Consider the following 19,218-nt stretch of genomic DNA (forward strand, 5'->3'; position numbering starts at 1 on the left):
GGATGAAGAATATTCATGCGCCGTGGCACAAAGACTGCTTTACACGCGCACACAAAGACGAAAATTGACACATACTCACTCTTGGGTTGCTGTTCAGTGGATAAAAACAAAGTGATAAAAAGATAAGACCATTGAAACTGTGTTTTCTTTAGCTTATTTACTTCTTTAATTATCTTTTTATCACTTGTGTTGACCGTACAGGTTGGGACAAAAGTTTGCGGAACACGCCAGCGACGTACTTTTTCTTCGGTGCGACACCCTAGCGGCTGCCGGAAGCGGGTGAGTTCACTGTTTCGGAGGGGTGGACGGATGCGCTGTTAGCGACACGCACTAGTCGCTCCAGTGTCGCTTGGGTGTGCCTGGGAAGTACGAGTTACCGCTGTGTGTCGCTCACAGCGCACCCTTCCATCCCTCCGAAACATTGAACTCACCCGCTTCCGGCTGCCGCTAGGGTGTCGCACCGAAGAAAAAGTACGTCGCTGGCATGTTCCGCAAACTTTTGTCCCAACCTGTACTTGACTCAGTTTCGATATTCGATATCGATTGAATAAAATTAGAAGGAAACAAGACCGTTCGTCTTGTTTGCTTCTAATTGTATTCAATCGATATCGAATATCGAAACTCAGTCATTCCTTCATTATAAAAAACATCTACTTTGCCCATGCAGAATATGTTGAGGGTCACTTTAAATTTCTAGGGCTCTTCATTAAATTCTGCCTTCGCAGCGTTCTGTAGTTGCGGAGAGTTGTTTGGACAAAACTTCGTACAGCTAAGTCAGGTTCCAATGTACAATAAGGAAACATGATAGACAAGCGACATAGGTATGAGTGTATCTTCACATTAATTTTGTTCTACAAAATACGGTATGAACAGTTGGCGCCCACCTTTGCTGGTTTGTGCCGAGCATTCGAATTTCCTTTATTTACCGACGACCATTTCTTTACTCTACTGACACTTCTGTTTCAGCGACCTCAGCCCAAACTCGACAGAAGTCCTCTTTGAACTCTACGACAAGAGTAGACCAACTGGAGGTAACTATAATGGCCGCACCCGTTATTTAGCACCCAGGCCGATAAGCGTGTCTGGCCTTATCACACATTCCACATATTACCAGTTGCGCTATGACGCACTATAGTATGTTTGTCGACATCGCAGGGCTAAGTATCTCAGCAAAGATAAAAGGAAGACAATTCCAGGGCAGAAACAGCTTATCGTCAGCAATAAGAGAATGTGCAGCTTATCGACCTTCAAGAACTGGCTAATGTTCCACCTTTTCCCGCAGATAACTTCATGGGCCTGGGCATCGTTAGCATCGATGAATTGAAGCGCGTCCCTAGCCAGCGTCAGATCATCTCGTTACAGTCACGTCCACTGGAATACGACGACGTTTCTGGGTCTCTCACTGTAGAGGTTGGTGACGCCTTTTATGACATGACATACTCCTTGCTATTCTTCTACCGTACTCTCCATACTGTCGCCCACACTGACATTGCGTCTCCGCGATTGGTGTCGTGCGTTTCCGACGCCCACGGCATACGCCCTCATGACATAGCACCCCAGGATCTCGTCGTTCATGTTGGGTGGTGATGACAGCGTGTTCGTGATTTCTTCAGTCCGTGTATTCCAGGGGCCGTAGCTCTTTGTCTTCTCAGGCACTCATTACATGCATGCCACATAACGAGGGTGACAATATGCCGTGCCGTCATTGTACTAATTAAAGTATGGATTCCTCCAGACGGACGGTCAGAGCGAGCTGTGTGTTTTAGCGTCCTAATTTCGCTTACGTCGTTTTGGAAACGATGTAAGAAAGATTCGGTTCGATACTACTGACTAGTGCACAGTCCCTATAATCTTGTGGGCTTGACTGAACAATAACAAAATATACGTTGCGATGATGCCACGATGTTGAACAGGATGGAATTCGCATTCAATGCGAAGCTTCAGTACAGATATTATAGCCGTTTGTTTTTTTCTCAGGGTGAATGGGTATTTTGTACATGTGTGCTGGAGTGTATTTGGAGGGGGTGGCGATAACAAATGCATTGCCCTGTCACTCCGTCACCACCGTTTGTATAGTGATCGACACTTCATTGCCTGGTTAAATGGGTATAGTGACACTTCGATAGATATACGAGCTCGTGGCTTACTGGTTAGGCTGAACATCACCTACCACGCTGAGACTGGGAGGCGAAGCACGTTCGAACCCCGGAACCAGCTGTGCCGTCTGACGTTTTTCCTGAGTTGTAAGACAGATTTTCCAGACGAATGTCGGCACAGTTTCCCCAGAAGTCTGTCCAGGACGCATACTACCCCCCCCCCCCCCGCCGTTCCTCACTCCTCCTTGCCGTCCTCTCTCCAACTGTCCACGTCTGTACGCCGCTCATAGCCGCAGCTGCTTAGCGGCGCTACTAACATGAGGTTTTAAAAAAAAGCTTTGATAGATATGGTTATTACATCACGCACACATTGTATTGCACACTAGAGTACTGAGCAAAAAATATGTATATATATATATATATTTTGTTTTTTCATGTTGACGAACTTGGCGAGAGGGAAACCCTTGAACACACGTACTCGTCAAGCTCTGACATCACAGCTTTGGACTTTCCCAGTTGGCAGTTGTAAACACGTGACCTCTCTCCCGCTTCCTCACTGGCGGAGACGAATGCCGTGACGTCAGAGACGCATGAGTTTCGGAATTCGCGGTGACGCTCTTCTGCGCGTCTATTTATTATGCGCACCCCATTTGCTGTAAAGCTTGGAATGCAGGTTCACGTCCATGCAAGTCATTGCGTTTTACATTTATCTGAATAATTTGAGCGGAAGCGTCCCAACCTCACCCGCAGCGTGCCAGCTCGTAAATCCTGCATCTCTCTTGTCGGCTGCTATTATTAGAGTTATGATGCTGACCTTTCAGTATATATAAAAAGCGATAGGGTAGTGTATTAGTCAAGCCCCGGTTTTCTCGAGGTGGTTGACTGCAATCGCAACTATTATCTGTTTACCTCAACCAGCAGTTAACGTTGAACATGCCCGTCGCTATGAGACGTCTGGAGTGCGCCTTAACGCGAACCGCCATAATTTGCTTTCTCTCAGTGCTTTCCTGGCAGGAGCATCTAAGAATATATTCGGTTAGGCTTTTGAACCCTTTGTTTGCAGAAGCGATTCCGCTCGAGGCGTGTGTGCTCGTTGTCGAGCAACAGTCTATTGTTTTAGCCTTCAATGAGGTCTTTATATACTCCGCGTAATCTGGGATTTTGCTCGATGCATTCGTAACGTGGATTTAGCGCTATTTCGCCACTTCAGCTATTTCGCTACTTCAGCTATTTCAGGCAGCTCTTCTTCCTAGCGTGTGCTTCGTCAGGAATGACGAGCGTCCATGGTCTTTGACGCACTCTTCCTAAGCCGGTTCGATTCCAAATTTAGCCAGAGTTTCCTTTTAACAGCCCTTCCATATATGATCGTTTATTTGGTAAATACTGTGCGCGGGAATATGCGCTAATCCACCCATGGGCGTTACGGTCGGAACGGAAACGTAGGCCGCGAATGACAGGATAAGTGCGTAGCATTATGCAGAATTGTGCGTAAGCACACAAGGCTGCAGATTCGTTTAATGCGAGAAAGTTTCAGTGATTCCGTTCGTTGGTGTAAGTTGTTCTGACAGCTTAGAAATGATCAGCATTGTTTGTTATGTGGGATATGGTCGAACCTTGTTTTCTTGACAACCTATCTGCATATTTCCTCTTTACACATCACCCCTTTTAATGCAGACGGAAGTTACACAAAACAAGTGCGGCTCGCTGTAACCCTTTCGAAACAAAATATCTTAAATAATCAAAGCATAGCGAAGTCAGCAGGTAGTGTATTTATCTTCGTACTTTTTTTCTTCTTTTTAGGTTTATTCAAGTTTATTCAGGTTGTCGTAGTGTTAATATAATAAACATGAGGAGGAGCCAGAGGGAAGAGATCCCGGATTTTACTTATTATTATTTCACTTTCCATTTTACTTATCATTTCTGCGGGTCGTTACTCTCCAAGCGTTGCTTACACACAATCAAACGCACAGTTTTGCCGAGCTGTACGCAAGCCGCACCATCATGTTCGCCTATTTCTTAACTACGTTTCACGAATGTTGTAACTGCGTAATAGCATGCTGTGAACCAGCGGTCTCATTGCACCTATTTGCATGACCCTATTCAGTGTTCTGGTCCATTCAGCGTGAGAGAGAAACCCATTATGTGTACCCTTCTTCAAGGAGCCCAGAACATTAAGGCAACCCACACCTCTCTGACTGTCGGTCATGTACCAATTACACTACGCCACACAGCACATGGCAACATTGGTAGCATAAGTTGCGGAGTACGTCGTCTAGCAATGCTGACACCCCTCGTAGCGCGGTCTATTGCGAACGAACTCTGGAACGCCAACCACCTCGCCTGAGACGACTTTTCTTTTCGCGCATTGTCCCTTGCAATTTCGTGGCACAAGACGTCGAAGATGCACTGTTGGCGCGTCCCGCAACTAGGGTTGCCACCTGTCTGGATTTCACCCGAACAGTTCGGAAATTCAAAGCGTGCTTTCGGTGTCCGGGCGAAGCTGTAATCCGGACATAAAATGTTCGCGGATTGGGCCAGTCGTAGTAAAAACGTTGCTACTTCGAGGTTTTTCGTTGGCGTCATCGTTACCAAAGATTGCGCGGTAGCTAAAATGAGCAATCTAAGCTACGCTGATCCACCTGATGATACTGTAGAGCAGCGTTTCCCAAACTTTTGGCGGTGACGGACCCCCGGAGGCGATGAGAACCAATTCACGGACCCCCCCATCCCCCCCCCCCCACCCAACACACACACACAAATATACCGGGATACGCGCTGTGTACACTGCATTGCAGACCGCGTTTAATATGCGCGACAGGGTATAACAAGGAACGAAATTACATTTGTGCAAGCATAAGCATGGTCAAGTGACTGTCTAGACAGAAGCGAAGTTTACTTCCAACGCCGCGTTCAGTGCGAAGGATGGTGCTGCTTGCTGGATGCTACAAGGGCACTGATGTCAGGTTCGATTGAAGACAGGCGGAGTCGTAAGTCCGGCTCGAACTCGATTCTATTCCGCGACTTGAACTTGATGTGCGCGAGTGCGGAGAATGCAACTTCACATAGATATGTTGTCGGAAAAGGGAGCAGCAGCTTCAGGGCTCTCTCTGACAAGGCAGGATGCGCTAAATATAAAATGCGCTAAACACAGGAACACTCTCAGTCAGTTCGAACTCGAAGCAAAACTGTATGACGCACTGTATTTCCCATGCTAGCCAGTGCATAACCAGCAACCTCGTCAGCTGCTGCGTGCTTTCGATACAGCTTCAGAAACGATTCCGGACTGGTTTCTTCTTCTTGTTTGTATGTGTATGGCGCGGACAAAGGTGCATTGCAGGACTTTTCTATCAGAAATTAGAAGCTAGCCGTTGAAGCATGCTTGTAGCAATTTTGGAAGTTCTGGGTGTTTGGAAATCCGGCAGCATGTACGAGCGCGTGTTTGTGGGGACGAAAATCCTCACTGAAATGTGAGAGACCGTCGCGGGCCCCCACGGACACTCTCGCGGACCCCCAGGGGTCCGCGGGCCACACTTTAGGAAACACTGCTGTAGAGAACCTATTATTAGAACCCTCTGTGCCCAGTGCTCAGCTTTTAAGACTCAAGAATTTGATACGGTCTTTCTCAATCCACTTCGTCCAATCCAAGATGGCTGGAGGGCGACGTGGCAGTAACAGCTTCCCATAGAACGCATAGTTTGAGATAGTTCACACAGCATTGTGCACAATGCAAATTAAATTCACAGGACCAATCAAAATGCAACGTTATGCATTCCAGACGGCCAATCAGGGGTCTTCCTGCTTGTCCCGCCTTTGAGCGTGACCGTGCTGGCATCGACGGCTACTGGTTTTCCGTCTGACGCCCAGTTATTTGTAGTCTGAAATAACTGAAGCAACGTTTGGTTGTAAAAAAAAAGTTTTCATACATCGTATTCATTTAAAGGTCTATGTACATAAAGCCCACTGCGTTGCCCTCGCAGCCTCCCCCCCCCCCCCCCCCTCCCGGTGTTCGGTATTGGCCGACGGAAAAGGTGTCGACCCTACCCGGAACACTACAACATAGACGCGGCATTCGTGCGAATAGGATAGAAATACAGCTTTTGCACGCAAGCGGCTACAGGAAAGCGACGGTTACTTTCTGGTCGTATACATCACGCCGGATCGAAACAATGGCTAATGGCTGCCGGGAGCAGATGGCGCAAAAGAGAGAGGCAAACACAGTATTTATGCCAAACTGCGCAAGAGTCGTCGTCATTGTTCAAAAAAGGTGTAATAGTGATTAGTTGTCTGCATCAAATGTATGACGTATAGCTCACTGTCACGTGGGAGTTGTTCGCCAATACGGGGCGGTCTCCCTCTGCCTCTCATAGCAGATGTCTGTGGTCGCCATGATTGACAAGCTATCGATCTTAAAAATTCATCAATATGAAAAGTATGAATATAAAAAATTGAGAGCTTACGCCTTCATATGTGTCATCGATTCTACACGGTGATGCATAAAAACATGGTGGTTGTATTTCACTTTGCCGTCCCTTAATTCCCGCCAAACGCTTGAAGACTGCTCTCGTATTACACATTTTTATTTGAGTTTGTATTAAGTTTTAGCCTAAAGGAGCATTGAAGTGGCCCCTCATATTTGTGCGATAAGATGTAAAGCGTGTTGCTGAGTAACATGGAAACAAACGCGAAGAAACACGGACGGACGCAGGACGCGTTTTTGACGTGCTCTTCTCCAAAACGCGTCCTGTGTCGGTCCGTGTTTTTCGCGTTTGTTACCATGTTCTCATTGTGCGTGCATACATGCGTGTGTGTGTATTTTTCCTGTGGCGTATTCTGCAACAAATACACTGAGCACCCGCGAAAGAACGACCGGAATCGCGGAAGGGCTCTGTTCCACACACCTTTCAAGAATGCTCCGCTCTCGGAAGCGGCTTGTCAAAGAAAGAGGGAAGGAAAGAGCACGTCAAGACATCACCGATCCCCCTAGCAGCGCCGATCATGTGTCACTCGTGACGTAGGCCGATACAGCTCAAGCGGGTGTAGGATAGACCGCGTGTGAGCTGCGAACAAAGAACCAATAAAGAATGGAACTGGGACTTTCCGACGTCACGCGAACTTTCTTTGTGTGTTTTTCTAAATTTGGTTTTACAGTGACAAATACAAACCGCACAGCGAAAATATTGTACACGGTGACTCCTGATGGATAGCTTGACGAATGAAAGAGGGGTTCGAGCCCTTTTAAATGTTAGCTCACTACGACAGATTAAAAATTATTTTTTTGTGTTGACCTGCTATGACCCAGTCATCTCTCGAGGATATCCACGTGGGCAATCCGTGAAGCTCTGAAAAAAAACAGCGGCAGGGCAGATATTGATCTTAATCGAGAGCCGTTACAATTCATTTTGGCCTCAAAATACATGCAGATTGGATTCTGTTATTAAAGGAGCCCAGAAAGCTACCCGAAAGCTTTTCAGTTTCTGGCGAATTACGAAGGGATGTAACGTGACGTGACAACTAACAGACACCAAAAAAAATCTGTGGGGAGCTATCCTCGTCAAAATAATCGACCTCGATTACTTCGTGTCTCGCCTGTCATTGGTCGTTACGCGAAGAAGGCGTGAAGAACAGAGGTGAATGCCACGCGTCCTCAACCAATAGTCGAGCCCTTGATCCTGCAATCTTCGCGCTTTGTCGGAGTGCCCATATTACAGCGAGGCCGCCCTTCCGCGTGTTCTCGCCGGAAGCGGAAGGTTGTAGGTTGTATCGTGAAAGAGAAATTTTTGCCGACGTGCGATATGTGCGAGTGGAGTGCATATAGCCTACAGTGTGGTGCCACTTGACTCCCAACGTGGCGAAATGCGCAATGTTTCGCAATCTATGCACATGAAGATTATTCCACCGTGAACGGAATATCACCACATCGCATTAATTGTAATACGCGTTTACACCTATGCGCCACGCTTTTCCCGCCTTTCCCCCTTGTCGTTTATATCAGTATAGCACATAGCGCCCCCATGTCGTAGGAAAGCGCGACCTTCCTACTGTTCATGCGCTAGAGACACCGGTGGACGACGGCTAGGGATAAATAAGGGCGGAGTCTACGAGCGGAGCGTGTTCTGGTAGCTCTGCCCAACAGTTCGTGACGTAAAGTAATCGAGCTCTATTACTTTTGACGAGAATAGCTCCCCTGTACGCAGTATTTTCGTTGGAATAAAAGGCCTCGAACATCGACGCGCGGGTTCCCGGCCGACTCGCTCTGCAGGCCGAATCGAGGAGGAGGATTGTGATGTCATCAGGGTCACAAGAGAGACCGCGCTCCAACCGGGGCCGGCGCTTTTCGCACGATTTTTATTTATTTATTTTTCTTTCTACTCCCGGTTTTCTTTCTGTGTAGCAGACGACGCTTCTCCAGACAAGTAAACCAGTTAGCGGGTCGCACCGCGATGACGTCAAAACGACTCTGGCGGCTAGTTGCGGACATTGCCACCGTTGCGCGCGGTCGCGATTTTCAAAATCAAATTCCGCGATATGTATGCATCTGTCAAGTGTGTCATTTCGCATGGTGCGTTTTAGCAGTCAGGTTAACGGCTTGGTTTGAGGAAAATGGTCGTGACTGAAGCGCTTTCTATGCTGCTTTTAATCGATAAATCATTCTCATTTCCCTCCCCCAGTTCCTGTACATGGAAGGTTCCCAGATTCCCGTGTCCGGCGACTCTCCCACGACGACAGAGTTCTCTCAGCATTCGCCACGCCTGGTCGAGAAGAACAGTCGGGTGACACCCGCTGGCACCCTCATCACAACCACCACTATCAAGCGGTCACCCACAGCGGAAAGTGAGATGGCATTCTTTACGGAGACGGCGATTAGTTAGTGGGTGGGGATCGACGCTCACGCGAACTAGGACAAAGACGAGACGCCGGCAACGCTGGGCTCTCAACTAATATTTATTGCCGCATACAGGGTTTTACTGGTCAAATACTTGCCCACTTGAGCCATGTACAGCCGCGGTGACATGGATGCGATAGAAGCGCATCGTTTCGAGTTATCGTACCTCCTCACACCTATCTCTACCAGTGGATTGGTCTAGTCCTGTTGGAAATTATTTGTTGCGATAAGTCGATAGGATACGCTTTTCTAGCAGCTTATGTCCCTTCCCTACCAGTGTTGAAGCGTGCGCACACCTACTGTCATCACTCGCAAATAATATAATCTCTTCTGGAATAGTCCGCTCACCCATCTTTCCCTCTCTAGTTCGCAGATAAGGAATATTTCCAATATCTCTTTCACGTTGCTACCTCTTCGTAGGCATGACTTCCTGGTTAGGGCAATTCCAAAGTTGAGCGATGCTGATGCGGATATGACGATGAGTGTGATGATGAATGTGTTTCCTGCTCTGCCGTACTGGAGCGGGGATCTGCGCCCTATTGCGGGAACAGAAACCAAACCAAACAGGCGCTCGAACATCGTGGAGGCTGAGAAGGGCGTACTTGATCGCCAATTGTCTTCACGGTCGCCCACCTACATAGTCGTCTTCTCATGTTGTCTTCGATATATCGTAGTCAGTTCTGCAGGACTAAGGCATCAATGAACAGATCGCCATCGTTATTGAGCGACAGCCACGGGTCGCGATGCCCGTTGCTACCTGTAAGATAGCCATAGCAGGCGTGTCGCTGCACCTCCATCAGCATTGAGACGCTGGGATGAACACTACGATGGAACTTATTTCTTCGTGCATGAGCGATAGACACGTGTCTTCGTCCTCGTTACAAGGTTCTTAGGAATAGGTAAAAGTAGGTGATTGAGAAGGGACCCACCGCATGAGGCGTTTTTCGAGCGGCAGAAAGCCGAGCTTTTCTCAGCAGTAAGCGACTCTGTGGAGGTACGCCCAAAGTTATAACCGCATCCAGCAGTGGATGGACGGAGTCTCATGCGAGTGTTTCCGTACTCTCTTTAAGCAAAATTTTCAGCGCACGTTAAAGTACCTCAAGGGGGCACAATTAGTCCGACCGCTGTGGCGTCGCTCATGACCATAGTTGTCTAGCGACGTAAAACCACGAATTATTATCAAGCAAAGAAACCCCACATGGCTCGATATACACTTTTATTGCGAGTGAAAAAGTCTCAAGCACAGGTGCTTTGATCGTTAACATATTGCAACGAACAAGATACTGCAGCAATTGGCATGCACTGAGCATTTGTTGTGAATGCCGGTCCGTTGTCGAACGCTGCCCACCATGCGCAGGGCCTTCGTCTTCTGGCGGAGTACTTGTGCTCCACCGGTCTGGCGACGGCTCTTTGAAAACCCCATCATCATCCCTTCATCCTCCCCCAACGCGAAATAGGGCAGTGTACCGCCTCAGCGGCGGTGAATCGCCCACCCCATCACCCATGTGTGTGTGTGTTGTGAATGCCGGTCCCGCTATTCACAAGGCACGTGCCCAAGTACTTGAAACGACCGCAGCATTCCATTTGGCATCTTCATCAATCTGTTACACACACTTCTCTTTGGGTTTTGCATGTTGCTCATACTAAATTACGTTTTTAACATCCGGAACAATCTTCTGCCGAACCGCATTTAAAACCACATTGTTTTTAACCTAATTTGTTACATTCACTCTCACAGTCTTGGCGCTCTATGGCCCTTGTTGCTTTTGTGCCAGAAAAATCCAACCATCATCATCGTCTTCTGACGAACCCGATCCGCCCGAGCCAATCTGAGCAATTCCGCGTGTCGCCATCTTTAGGGGCTCCCGAAAACTGGCGCGACCGGATGGACCTAACCTGAGGCTAATCTCTGATTGGCCACTTGTGCACGCCGCTTCCGTCGCTTGCCGTCGAGATCTGCTCGTCTCGAGCGGTAACCGCATTCGACGAATTCTGAACGGAAACGCGGCCACCGTCACGGTTTTTCCGGTGAGCCGACGCGAGCAATGGGAACATGAACGATTTCTCGACGACAGCGGTGGACAGAAAAAATATGGCGAACAGCGGAAGTGGCCGCTCGACGGCAGTCAATAGGACAGTTCAACGTGCAATCTTTCCACGAGCGCACGTGGCGGACCTTTCGAATGCCCGTATGAGCAACCTCGGAATTAGGAAGCGTGCCGTCACCCGCCCGCTGCTGTCTGAGGGCGCCTTTGTAGCGCTTGCTTCGCGAATATGCTTCGACCGCAAGAACTTCTTCTGTGTGCCACAATAGCGTTTCTATGTGTAGCAAAATATTCATCAGTTAACTTCAAGTCAAAATTTAACACGGACTAACGAAACGCCCGCAGTGGAAATCTGTCTGTGCATGCGGTTCGTTCCGCCGTCTTTCCGTCGAGTTGTCGTGCCGGTGGGAAAGGTGGCGTTTTTCCGTCGAGAATTCGTCGTATGCTGTGACCGCTTCGGACTTCAAGGACGCCGACGCTGTGGCTTGCCGCTCGACAATCGCGACAGCCCAGCGCTGAGAAGACGGCTCATGCGGTTGGGTCTTTATTTGGCTTTACGTCGCGAGACGGCTAGATTAGAGTGGGTGGAAGCTCGCTCGGCCGCTCGTGGGGAATGATCATAGATAGCTCAAGTGGGCAAGTAATATGTAAAGGCCCCTCTATGTGGCAATAAAGCTTTGATGGAAGTTCAACGGTGTCCATGTTTCGTCTTCGGCCTAAGTCGAAGTTTGCGCTGTAAATGATCAACTGTTACCAATTGCCCCATTTCCCTTTTCTTTTTTTAAGTTCTTAATACATCCGAAACATTTTCTCTTACTGAAGATTGGCCGTATGTGTGTAATTTAGTCACTAGGATTTAGTTGAATAACTAGAGGCTAACCTTTTCAGGTTACTTCGAGTACTCCTCTCACTCTGTTGCCCTTTATTTTCTCGTTGTCACGTCCTATGCCTCATGTTCTACAACAAACCAGTTTTACATCGAAGTGTCAGATTATTCCGGGCGTGTTGTCCTACACGGGAATGGCGTGGTGGAAAAACGTAGGAAGAGATTGGAGTTGTCGGGATACTGTAGATGGCCACGTTAAACGACACGCTCATAACACTCTAGCTATATTTATGGAGTGAACTGTTTACTTAGTGCCCTCATTGTCACCTTAAGTAGCGCATTTAGTGTACATTTACGCGCATGAAAATGTCATCCTCTAAATACCTCATTATTTGTAGAAAATGATCCAGTGAAAACTCTAACCTCAGCTTTCTGATCTATTCTTTCTGCGTATTGTGCATGGGAGTGGGGCTCTTCCGATAAATAACTTTATCCTTGCATGTTCTCAGCATCTTCAGGTAACTAGTGCATAAATGACTGCAACTGGTGCGGAAGTATCTTTCTTTTGGATTACATTCTGTTTCGCTGCATCAGGTTTGATGCAAACCAACTGGAACCTCGTTAATCACGGCCTGTGATAGTCGTCTCATGGCGACATATTTGAATAGTTGAGAGATTATGCCTCTTTGAGAATATCGATATTTTTATTTTATAATCCATGCAACATAAAAAAGCGTCCCCGCGAGACCGCGCAGGAACTGTATAGTCCACATCCCGTCATTTACGTTCCCCGGACGCACTTTATCCCTTTTGCATGAGAAGTACTTTTGTGCCATGTGGCAAAACAGATGCGAAAACGTGAAAACGGCGCCCAAACGAAGAAATACTGTATGTCTTGCGGATTGCTTGCTTAGACTACAATGCCGCTCAAGCTGTCAATAGAGAGTTTTAGTGTACCGTACGCTATCGCCTTTGCGTACCTAAGGGATAGCGCGGTGGTTCTGCGCACTGCGCGAAGCTCTTTTTATGGTTTGCGCATGCGCAGAAGCACCAACGGTATCCCTTACGTACGCAAAGGCGATAGCGTACGGTACACTAAAACTCTAATAATTGTTAGGTGGTTTTGAACTTCAGCATTTTCCTTGTGCGTATATACAGGGTGTCCCAGAAAACGTGTCATTGAATTTTAATAAAAAACCTACGCCACATAGAATAATACGGTCAACGGCATTTGTTCTTACCAGGTTTTTGCCAGCTCCTGATGTGCATGTCACGTAACCTAAGTCTAATTATGTAAATTTTGGCGAACTGAACTCGGAAATTTGCCAAGTAAAGGTCACCTTTTTACCGCACCAATGTAAAGAGCGTGCCGAATTTACTCAAATTAATGATAATTGACAGGAATATTGAGGGGCTATCGTATCGGAAAAAATAGCCGAAAATCATGCTCTACGGAGCTCGCGCAGGATAGCGCGCGACGAATTTTCCAGCGAAATGATTGTCAGTCCGATGAAAGGAGGTTGGAAACCCAGCAAACAGAAGGAGATAACACAGGCATGCCTTATCGCGTTCGACTTTCGCTGGGATAATGCTTTCCCTCTCCCAATTTTAGGAGCTGTTATTTTTTCTACTATCACTCTGTGGACTGGCTTTGGAACCTCCTTTAGTCGGACTGAGAGCAATTGCGCTCAAAGAGTCATCGCGCGTTACGGTCCGGTGCTCAAAAACGCATGATGTTCGGCTATTTTTCCCGATGGGATAGCTTGTGAATATTACTGTCAATTATCATGAATTTGAGTAAATTCCGCACGCTCTTGATGTTGGTGAGGCAAAAAAGCCACCTTTACTTGGCAAATTTCCGAGTTCAGTCCCCCAAAATTTACATAATTAAACTTAGGTTACATGACATGCACATCAGGAGGTGACAAAAACCTAGTAAGAGCAAATGCCATTGCCCGCGTGATTCCAGGTGGCGTAGTTTTTTTTTTTTTTATTAGAATTCAATTACACGTTTTCTGGGACACCCTGTATATGTATATATATATAAACGTTGAAAAAGTTGAGTAAATGGCACATAGACAAAATATTTCCGAAAGTCTCACTACTCACTTCGGGCACGGAACCTTGTGAAGTTGCTCTCAGAAGCTTTTTGTCCATATGTTGCCGCGCTGTATCAGTGAAGTAAAGTCACCAAGGATAATAATAATATGTGGCGAAAACGTGCTTGGACATCAAAAGAAGAAAGTTTGGCAGCCGTATCTGTACGCGCATTCGGCGCGCCAAGTGGCGGGTATATCCACGCTTTGAAATACAGGACACACATTTGAAGGGTACTAATCGGTCTCGATAGCTGGTACAGAAGATGAAGTTTCACTTATTTGCGCGCTGTAATCGTAACTGGTGCTGACTTGGCATGCTGAATTTACAAATATATATATATATATATATATATATATATATATAAAGAAGAAAAACGTTGCACGCCAACAAATCTCCTGCATTTTTCTGTCCAGTTTGCTGAAAGATATGCATAATTGCTATTTCTACCGCAGCAAAATCATACGCTCTTTGTTCTATCTTCAATCAATGTTCGCATAATATTGCGACCGATCGTCGTTTTTTGTTACGTGATTGAGTTTTGCCTCTCTATAGGGACTGTGCGACAAACTGGTGGCGCCGTGATGCGGCCTCCGGAGAAAGTACCTTGCGTGATAGCCGCCGGGTAGCCAGGTTTGTTTATATGTGAAGTGCGGGCGTCATTTTTTGCCACGCTGGAACTGTTGCATCGCTAACTGTGCCAACACCTAAAAGAACTCTTCATTAGGGACCAGATGTTTCATTTCTCGTGATTTCTATGCTTCCAATACCACCGAGGGCACTAGACTCGCAGCGAATAGCGTTTGTGACGCGCGTTCGGCCATTGCATGAGGTGTGCACAACATGAGCGAATATATTATATTTCTTTTGTTCTAGTTTCAATGAAACTGAATGAGGACCTGCAAAATGATCAATGATTTACAGTTGCCACTTTCGTGACGGTGAAACGCCGCAGGATACTGTATCACCGTCAAATGCACCGACCAAACGGCAACCTATTTCGAGATAATGATTGAGGCGTTTCATCGCCAGTGTCCAAAGCCGATATTGCTCCCGGTAATCTGGTTGACGAGTCTCACAGTGAGAGCGGAAGTTCTACATTGTCCAAAAGGTTTAGTATTTACGCACCGACCATTTCACAGCTGTCGTGCCGCAAGCCTACGGCGGTAGTCGAGGTAAAAATTCATATAATTTCTTCTTTGAGGATCTCTTTAGCGTTATTGTATCTAAAGATACTGGAAAAAACTGCAGTACAAGTTCAGACAATAAGTTGTGACCTTACGTGTTTATTTGTATGGATAAAACGGACGCACGATGTAGATTTCAGTGACGAAGCTATGTGTGTGCAAAGAGGACGAGAGGAATACAAGACTCAGTCAAAAACATGATATTACAAATGGCTGGAGTCAGAGAAATACACGTATATAGCTTTCGCTAGCAAGCCAGGATTTTGTGAGGCGTCAAATAACCATCCTTTCGACGTATCACTTACAGGTGTTTTGACCAGACACACGCGAGTGGCTGTTCTCCTTCCGCACTGTTACATACATTATAAATACGGTGGTTGCTTATGTGCAGTTTGCCTCCATTCTCTTCGTTCGACCCCAGAAAGGCTCCACATTATTTGCACTTCGAAAATTAGCCCTTCTAATTACGGCGGTCGCCACGCAAGCTACGGTTCCACTTGAAAATGCATAGAACGGGCGCCGATGTATCACGTCGGATACTTCCAAGACCGCCACTGGCGGCGTTGTCGCAACGGAGCAGCGCCCCCCCCCCCCCTTGAGGTGTCGCATGGTCCCTATTGCATGCTTGTTAATTTCGCTCGACTGTGATTTGATTTCCTCGTGATTACTGCCACAGCCCTCAGTGCACGCGTACATTGTCCTTGTTAACCGTCCGTCGCTGATAAAAACGCTACTGGTATTGAAATGCAGCTGTGCCCATGATTTCAGGACACCCTAAGGTATTAACGAGGTTCCTCTGCATGCCTGTGCCTTGATGCATGTCGTTGTAATCTGCATATTTAGCGAAAACCCGGGACTTGGAGACCGAGGCCATCCTCGCTATCGAAGAAAAACTAAGGATACTGGAGGGCTCTCCCATGAAGGCGCTTGATGAATCCATGGTAGAATTTGTACGGAGCCAGATTCCAGAGCCTCGCGTCTCCCGGAAGGACTCGACATGCTCGGACGTCGTACCACCGCCGCTTCCGTCTTCGCCGCCACCTGATTTACCAGTGTCGCAAACGAGCGAAGAAGAGTCCAACTTAAGTGAAGGGGATGAAAGTCCGCTACCTCCCAAGGAAGACCTAGAGCAGCAAGCCGAGCAGCAACTGCTCAACCATGAATCTGTAGAGAAGACGACAGTTATTGTAGTTATGAAGCCAACCGCTCCCGCCAACTCAGACTGGACGAAAGACGTTGTTGCAGAGCAGCCTTCTGATGAACTGCCGGAAGAAAGAAATTCGACGGCAGACCAAAACGGCAACATTCCCCGTGATGGTGAGAGCTCCTGGTGTTCTTCAGGATCAGAAAGAGACATTCCAGAAGTGTCATAGCTGGCGTGTCTTTAGCGGCCTCTCTCCTGGTGGTCTGACATTCAGCTTCCTGTCGCTCTGTGGTATCTTCAGCATGAGATTTTCCTCCTGGTTCTCTTCTGGCAGTGCATGCTGCATGCGGACACTGTGTCGTCTTGTTGTGTGCATAGGAAATGCCCGTTGCTTCTAGTCGGTTTCTGTAGACTGTGTATTCGTGTCTTATAAGCTTATTTTGTGAACATGTGTTAGGCAGAACTGTGCTTCCAGGTGATGTCGCTCTGTCAAGGCCTTTCAGATTTTTTCATACTGCTTCTAACAACGCATGTGTTTCATACTAACAGTTCACAAAGGCGCATTGCAGGGATGCCTTCCTCCTCCGTGAAAGTGTTTTTACATCTTTCCTTGATGACATATGTATCTTAAAGGAGCACGAAAGCGCTAAAATGTCTTCTCGCGAATTGAAAGATGCCGTTACCTTAACTGCAATACAAAAGGAACGGGATTTGTCCGTTGCATCGTTCCCAAGACGCGCGACACGGCGGTACGAACAGGGCGTCCAATCATCGCGAGAAATCGTTTGCGGAGACAAATGGGAGACCGCACAGTGAGTACCCTCGTACCCTTTGTGTTGTAGCTAATGTAACGGTATCTTTTCCGCGCGGAAAAGTTATTGCACTTCGGTGCCCCTTTAAGGTGATTTTCAATCAGCTACAGCCATTGTGGATTTAATAACTGTTTGTATCTGTGCGCGTCTCTAGGCGCTTGATCGATATCGCTACAGAAAACAAGATCCCTCTAGAATGACAATTCGAACAAAAACACGCAAATTGGCAAGCATAACAAGTTGTGTAGTGCACAGGAGTCAAATAGTCGATAGTCAAATGAACAAAAGCTAATCCTCCCACGTGTCGAAGTTTATTACGGAAAGCCACATTCCAAATTCATTCTGTGCGGACGAATTTCAAACTAGTGTTCAAACCAGTGTTCAAACCAGTGTTCAAACCAGCAGATTTGGTACCCGCCAATTTACACGTCTGCGGTGCGAACTCGTCAGGTCCGAAAAATGAGGTTTATGTTCACGGCGTTTCTAACCTTGACTTTTTTGCTTAATGTTCTCGGTGATCGTAGCAATACATATCGAAGAGTACCAGCGCTAGAGCGAAGCTCGTATCACTATGCTGCATTTGCAACAATCTCGCTCTCTTCCTGTAGGTTCCCAGTCGCCATGCTGTCACTCATGTTGTCTGTCCTTGGTTGGTGCCCTGTTTCTGTTGCGGTCCACGTAGACTTTACGTGTGTCCATCTCTTTGACATTAATGGGCAACAAATCAAATTAATCAATCAATCAACCGTGTGTGATGTATGATTTTGCAGCGTCCCATTAAAATTTGGTCGCGCGCCGTTCGTTTCTCTACCTATACAGGGTGTCCCAGAAAACGTGTCATTGAATTATAAGAAAAAAAAACTACGCCACCTAGAATCATGCGGTCAAGGGCATTTGTTCTTATTAGGTTTTTGCCACCTCGTTATGTGAATGTCATGTACTCCAAGTTTAATTATGTAAATATTTGCGAACTGAACTCGAAAATTTGCCAAGTAAAGGTCACTTTTTTACCCCACCAATATGAAGAGCGTGCCGAATTCACTCAAATTCATAATAATTCACAGTGATATTCACGAGCTATCCCATCGGAAAAAATAGCCGAATATCATGCTTTTCGGAGCATCAGACCATAGCACGCAATGACTTTTTGAGCGCAATCGCTTTCAGTGCGACGAAAGAAGGTTCCGAAGCCAGCCCACAGAGTGATAGTAGAAAAAGTAACAGTTCATAAAATTGGGAGAGGGAAAGCATTATCCCAGCGAAAGTCGGACGTGATAAGCCGTGCCTGTTTTATCTCTTTCTGCGATGTTGGGGAGGGCTGGGTTGCCAACCTCCTTTCGTCGGACTGACAAAGATTGCGCTGAAAAATTCATCGTGCGCTATTCTGTGCGACCTCCGTAGAGCATGATGTTCGGCTATTTTTTCCGGTGGGATAGCTCCTGAATATCCCTGTCAATTATCATTAATTTGACCAGATTAGACACGCTCTTCACATTGGTGGGGTAAGAAAGTGACCTTTACTTTGCAAATTTCCGACTTAAGCTCGCAAAAATTTACATAATTAAACTTACGTCACACGACATTCACATGAGGAGGTGGCAAAAACCCAGTAAGAACAAATGCCATTGACCGCATGACCCTAAGTGGTGTAGTTTTTTTGTTATAATTCAATGACACGTTTTCTGGGACACCCTGCATATTGTGTATATATATAAGGAGGGGAAAGCCATTAAAGAAACAAATAAATGACACTAGACGTGTTTGAAATTCAAAACTACAGATTAAGATGGCCTCTATAGCTGCACGCAGAGAAACAGATACTCATGGAACGATGCGACAGCACCAGAGGACACGTATTCACTGGCTTGCACTGTGGCATTCAGGAGTGCTCAGTCACCCTCTCAGGTGTATATCACTCGCATAGCGACCCTGGTTTGCCAATTCCGAACGATGCGCAGCTACCCAGAGCTGACGAGCCGCAAACACGGCGAAACACGTGTCCTCTGGTGCTGTCGCATCGGTTCATGAGTATCTGTTTCTATACGTGCAGCCATAGAAGCCATCTTAATCTGTAAGTTTGAATTTCAAACACGTCTAGTGTCATTTACTTTTTTTTAATGGCTTTTTT

The 19,218-nt window shown here is 46.8% G+C and overlaps 1 protein-coding gene across 9 annotated transcripts in view; it reads left to right on the forward strand.

Annotated features, from left to right (window-relative positions):
• LOC135385591 (uncharacterized) overlaps positions 1-19,218 on the forward strand; it is a 139,646-nt gene that overhangs the window by 100,102 nt on the left and 20,326 nt on the right. For 8 of the 9 annotated variants that reach the window (XM_064615002.1, XM_064615004.1, XM_064615008.1 and 5 more), the window contains exons 8-11: positions 967-1,031; positions 1,283-1,410; positions 8,765-8,927; positions 15,978-16,451. In XM_064615002.1, coding sequence (XP_064471072.1) covers positions 967-1,031; positions 1,283-1,410; positions 8,765-8,927; positions 15,978-16,451 — 830 coding nt within the window. The remainder of the gene's footprint in view (positions 1-966; positions 1,032-1,282; positions 1,411-8,764; positions 8,928-15,977; positions 16,452-19,218) is intronic. The other variant, XM_064615010.1, reaches the window with a different exon arrangement.

This window comes from Ornithodoros turicata, chromosome 2 (genome assembly GCF_037126465.1).
Source record: "Ornithodoros turicata isolate Travis chromosome 2, ASM3712646v1, whole genome shotgun sequence".
Taxonomy (NCBI): Eukaryota; Metazoa; Arthropoda; class Arachnida; order Ixodida; family Argasidae; genus Ornithodoros; species Ornithodoros turicata.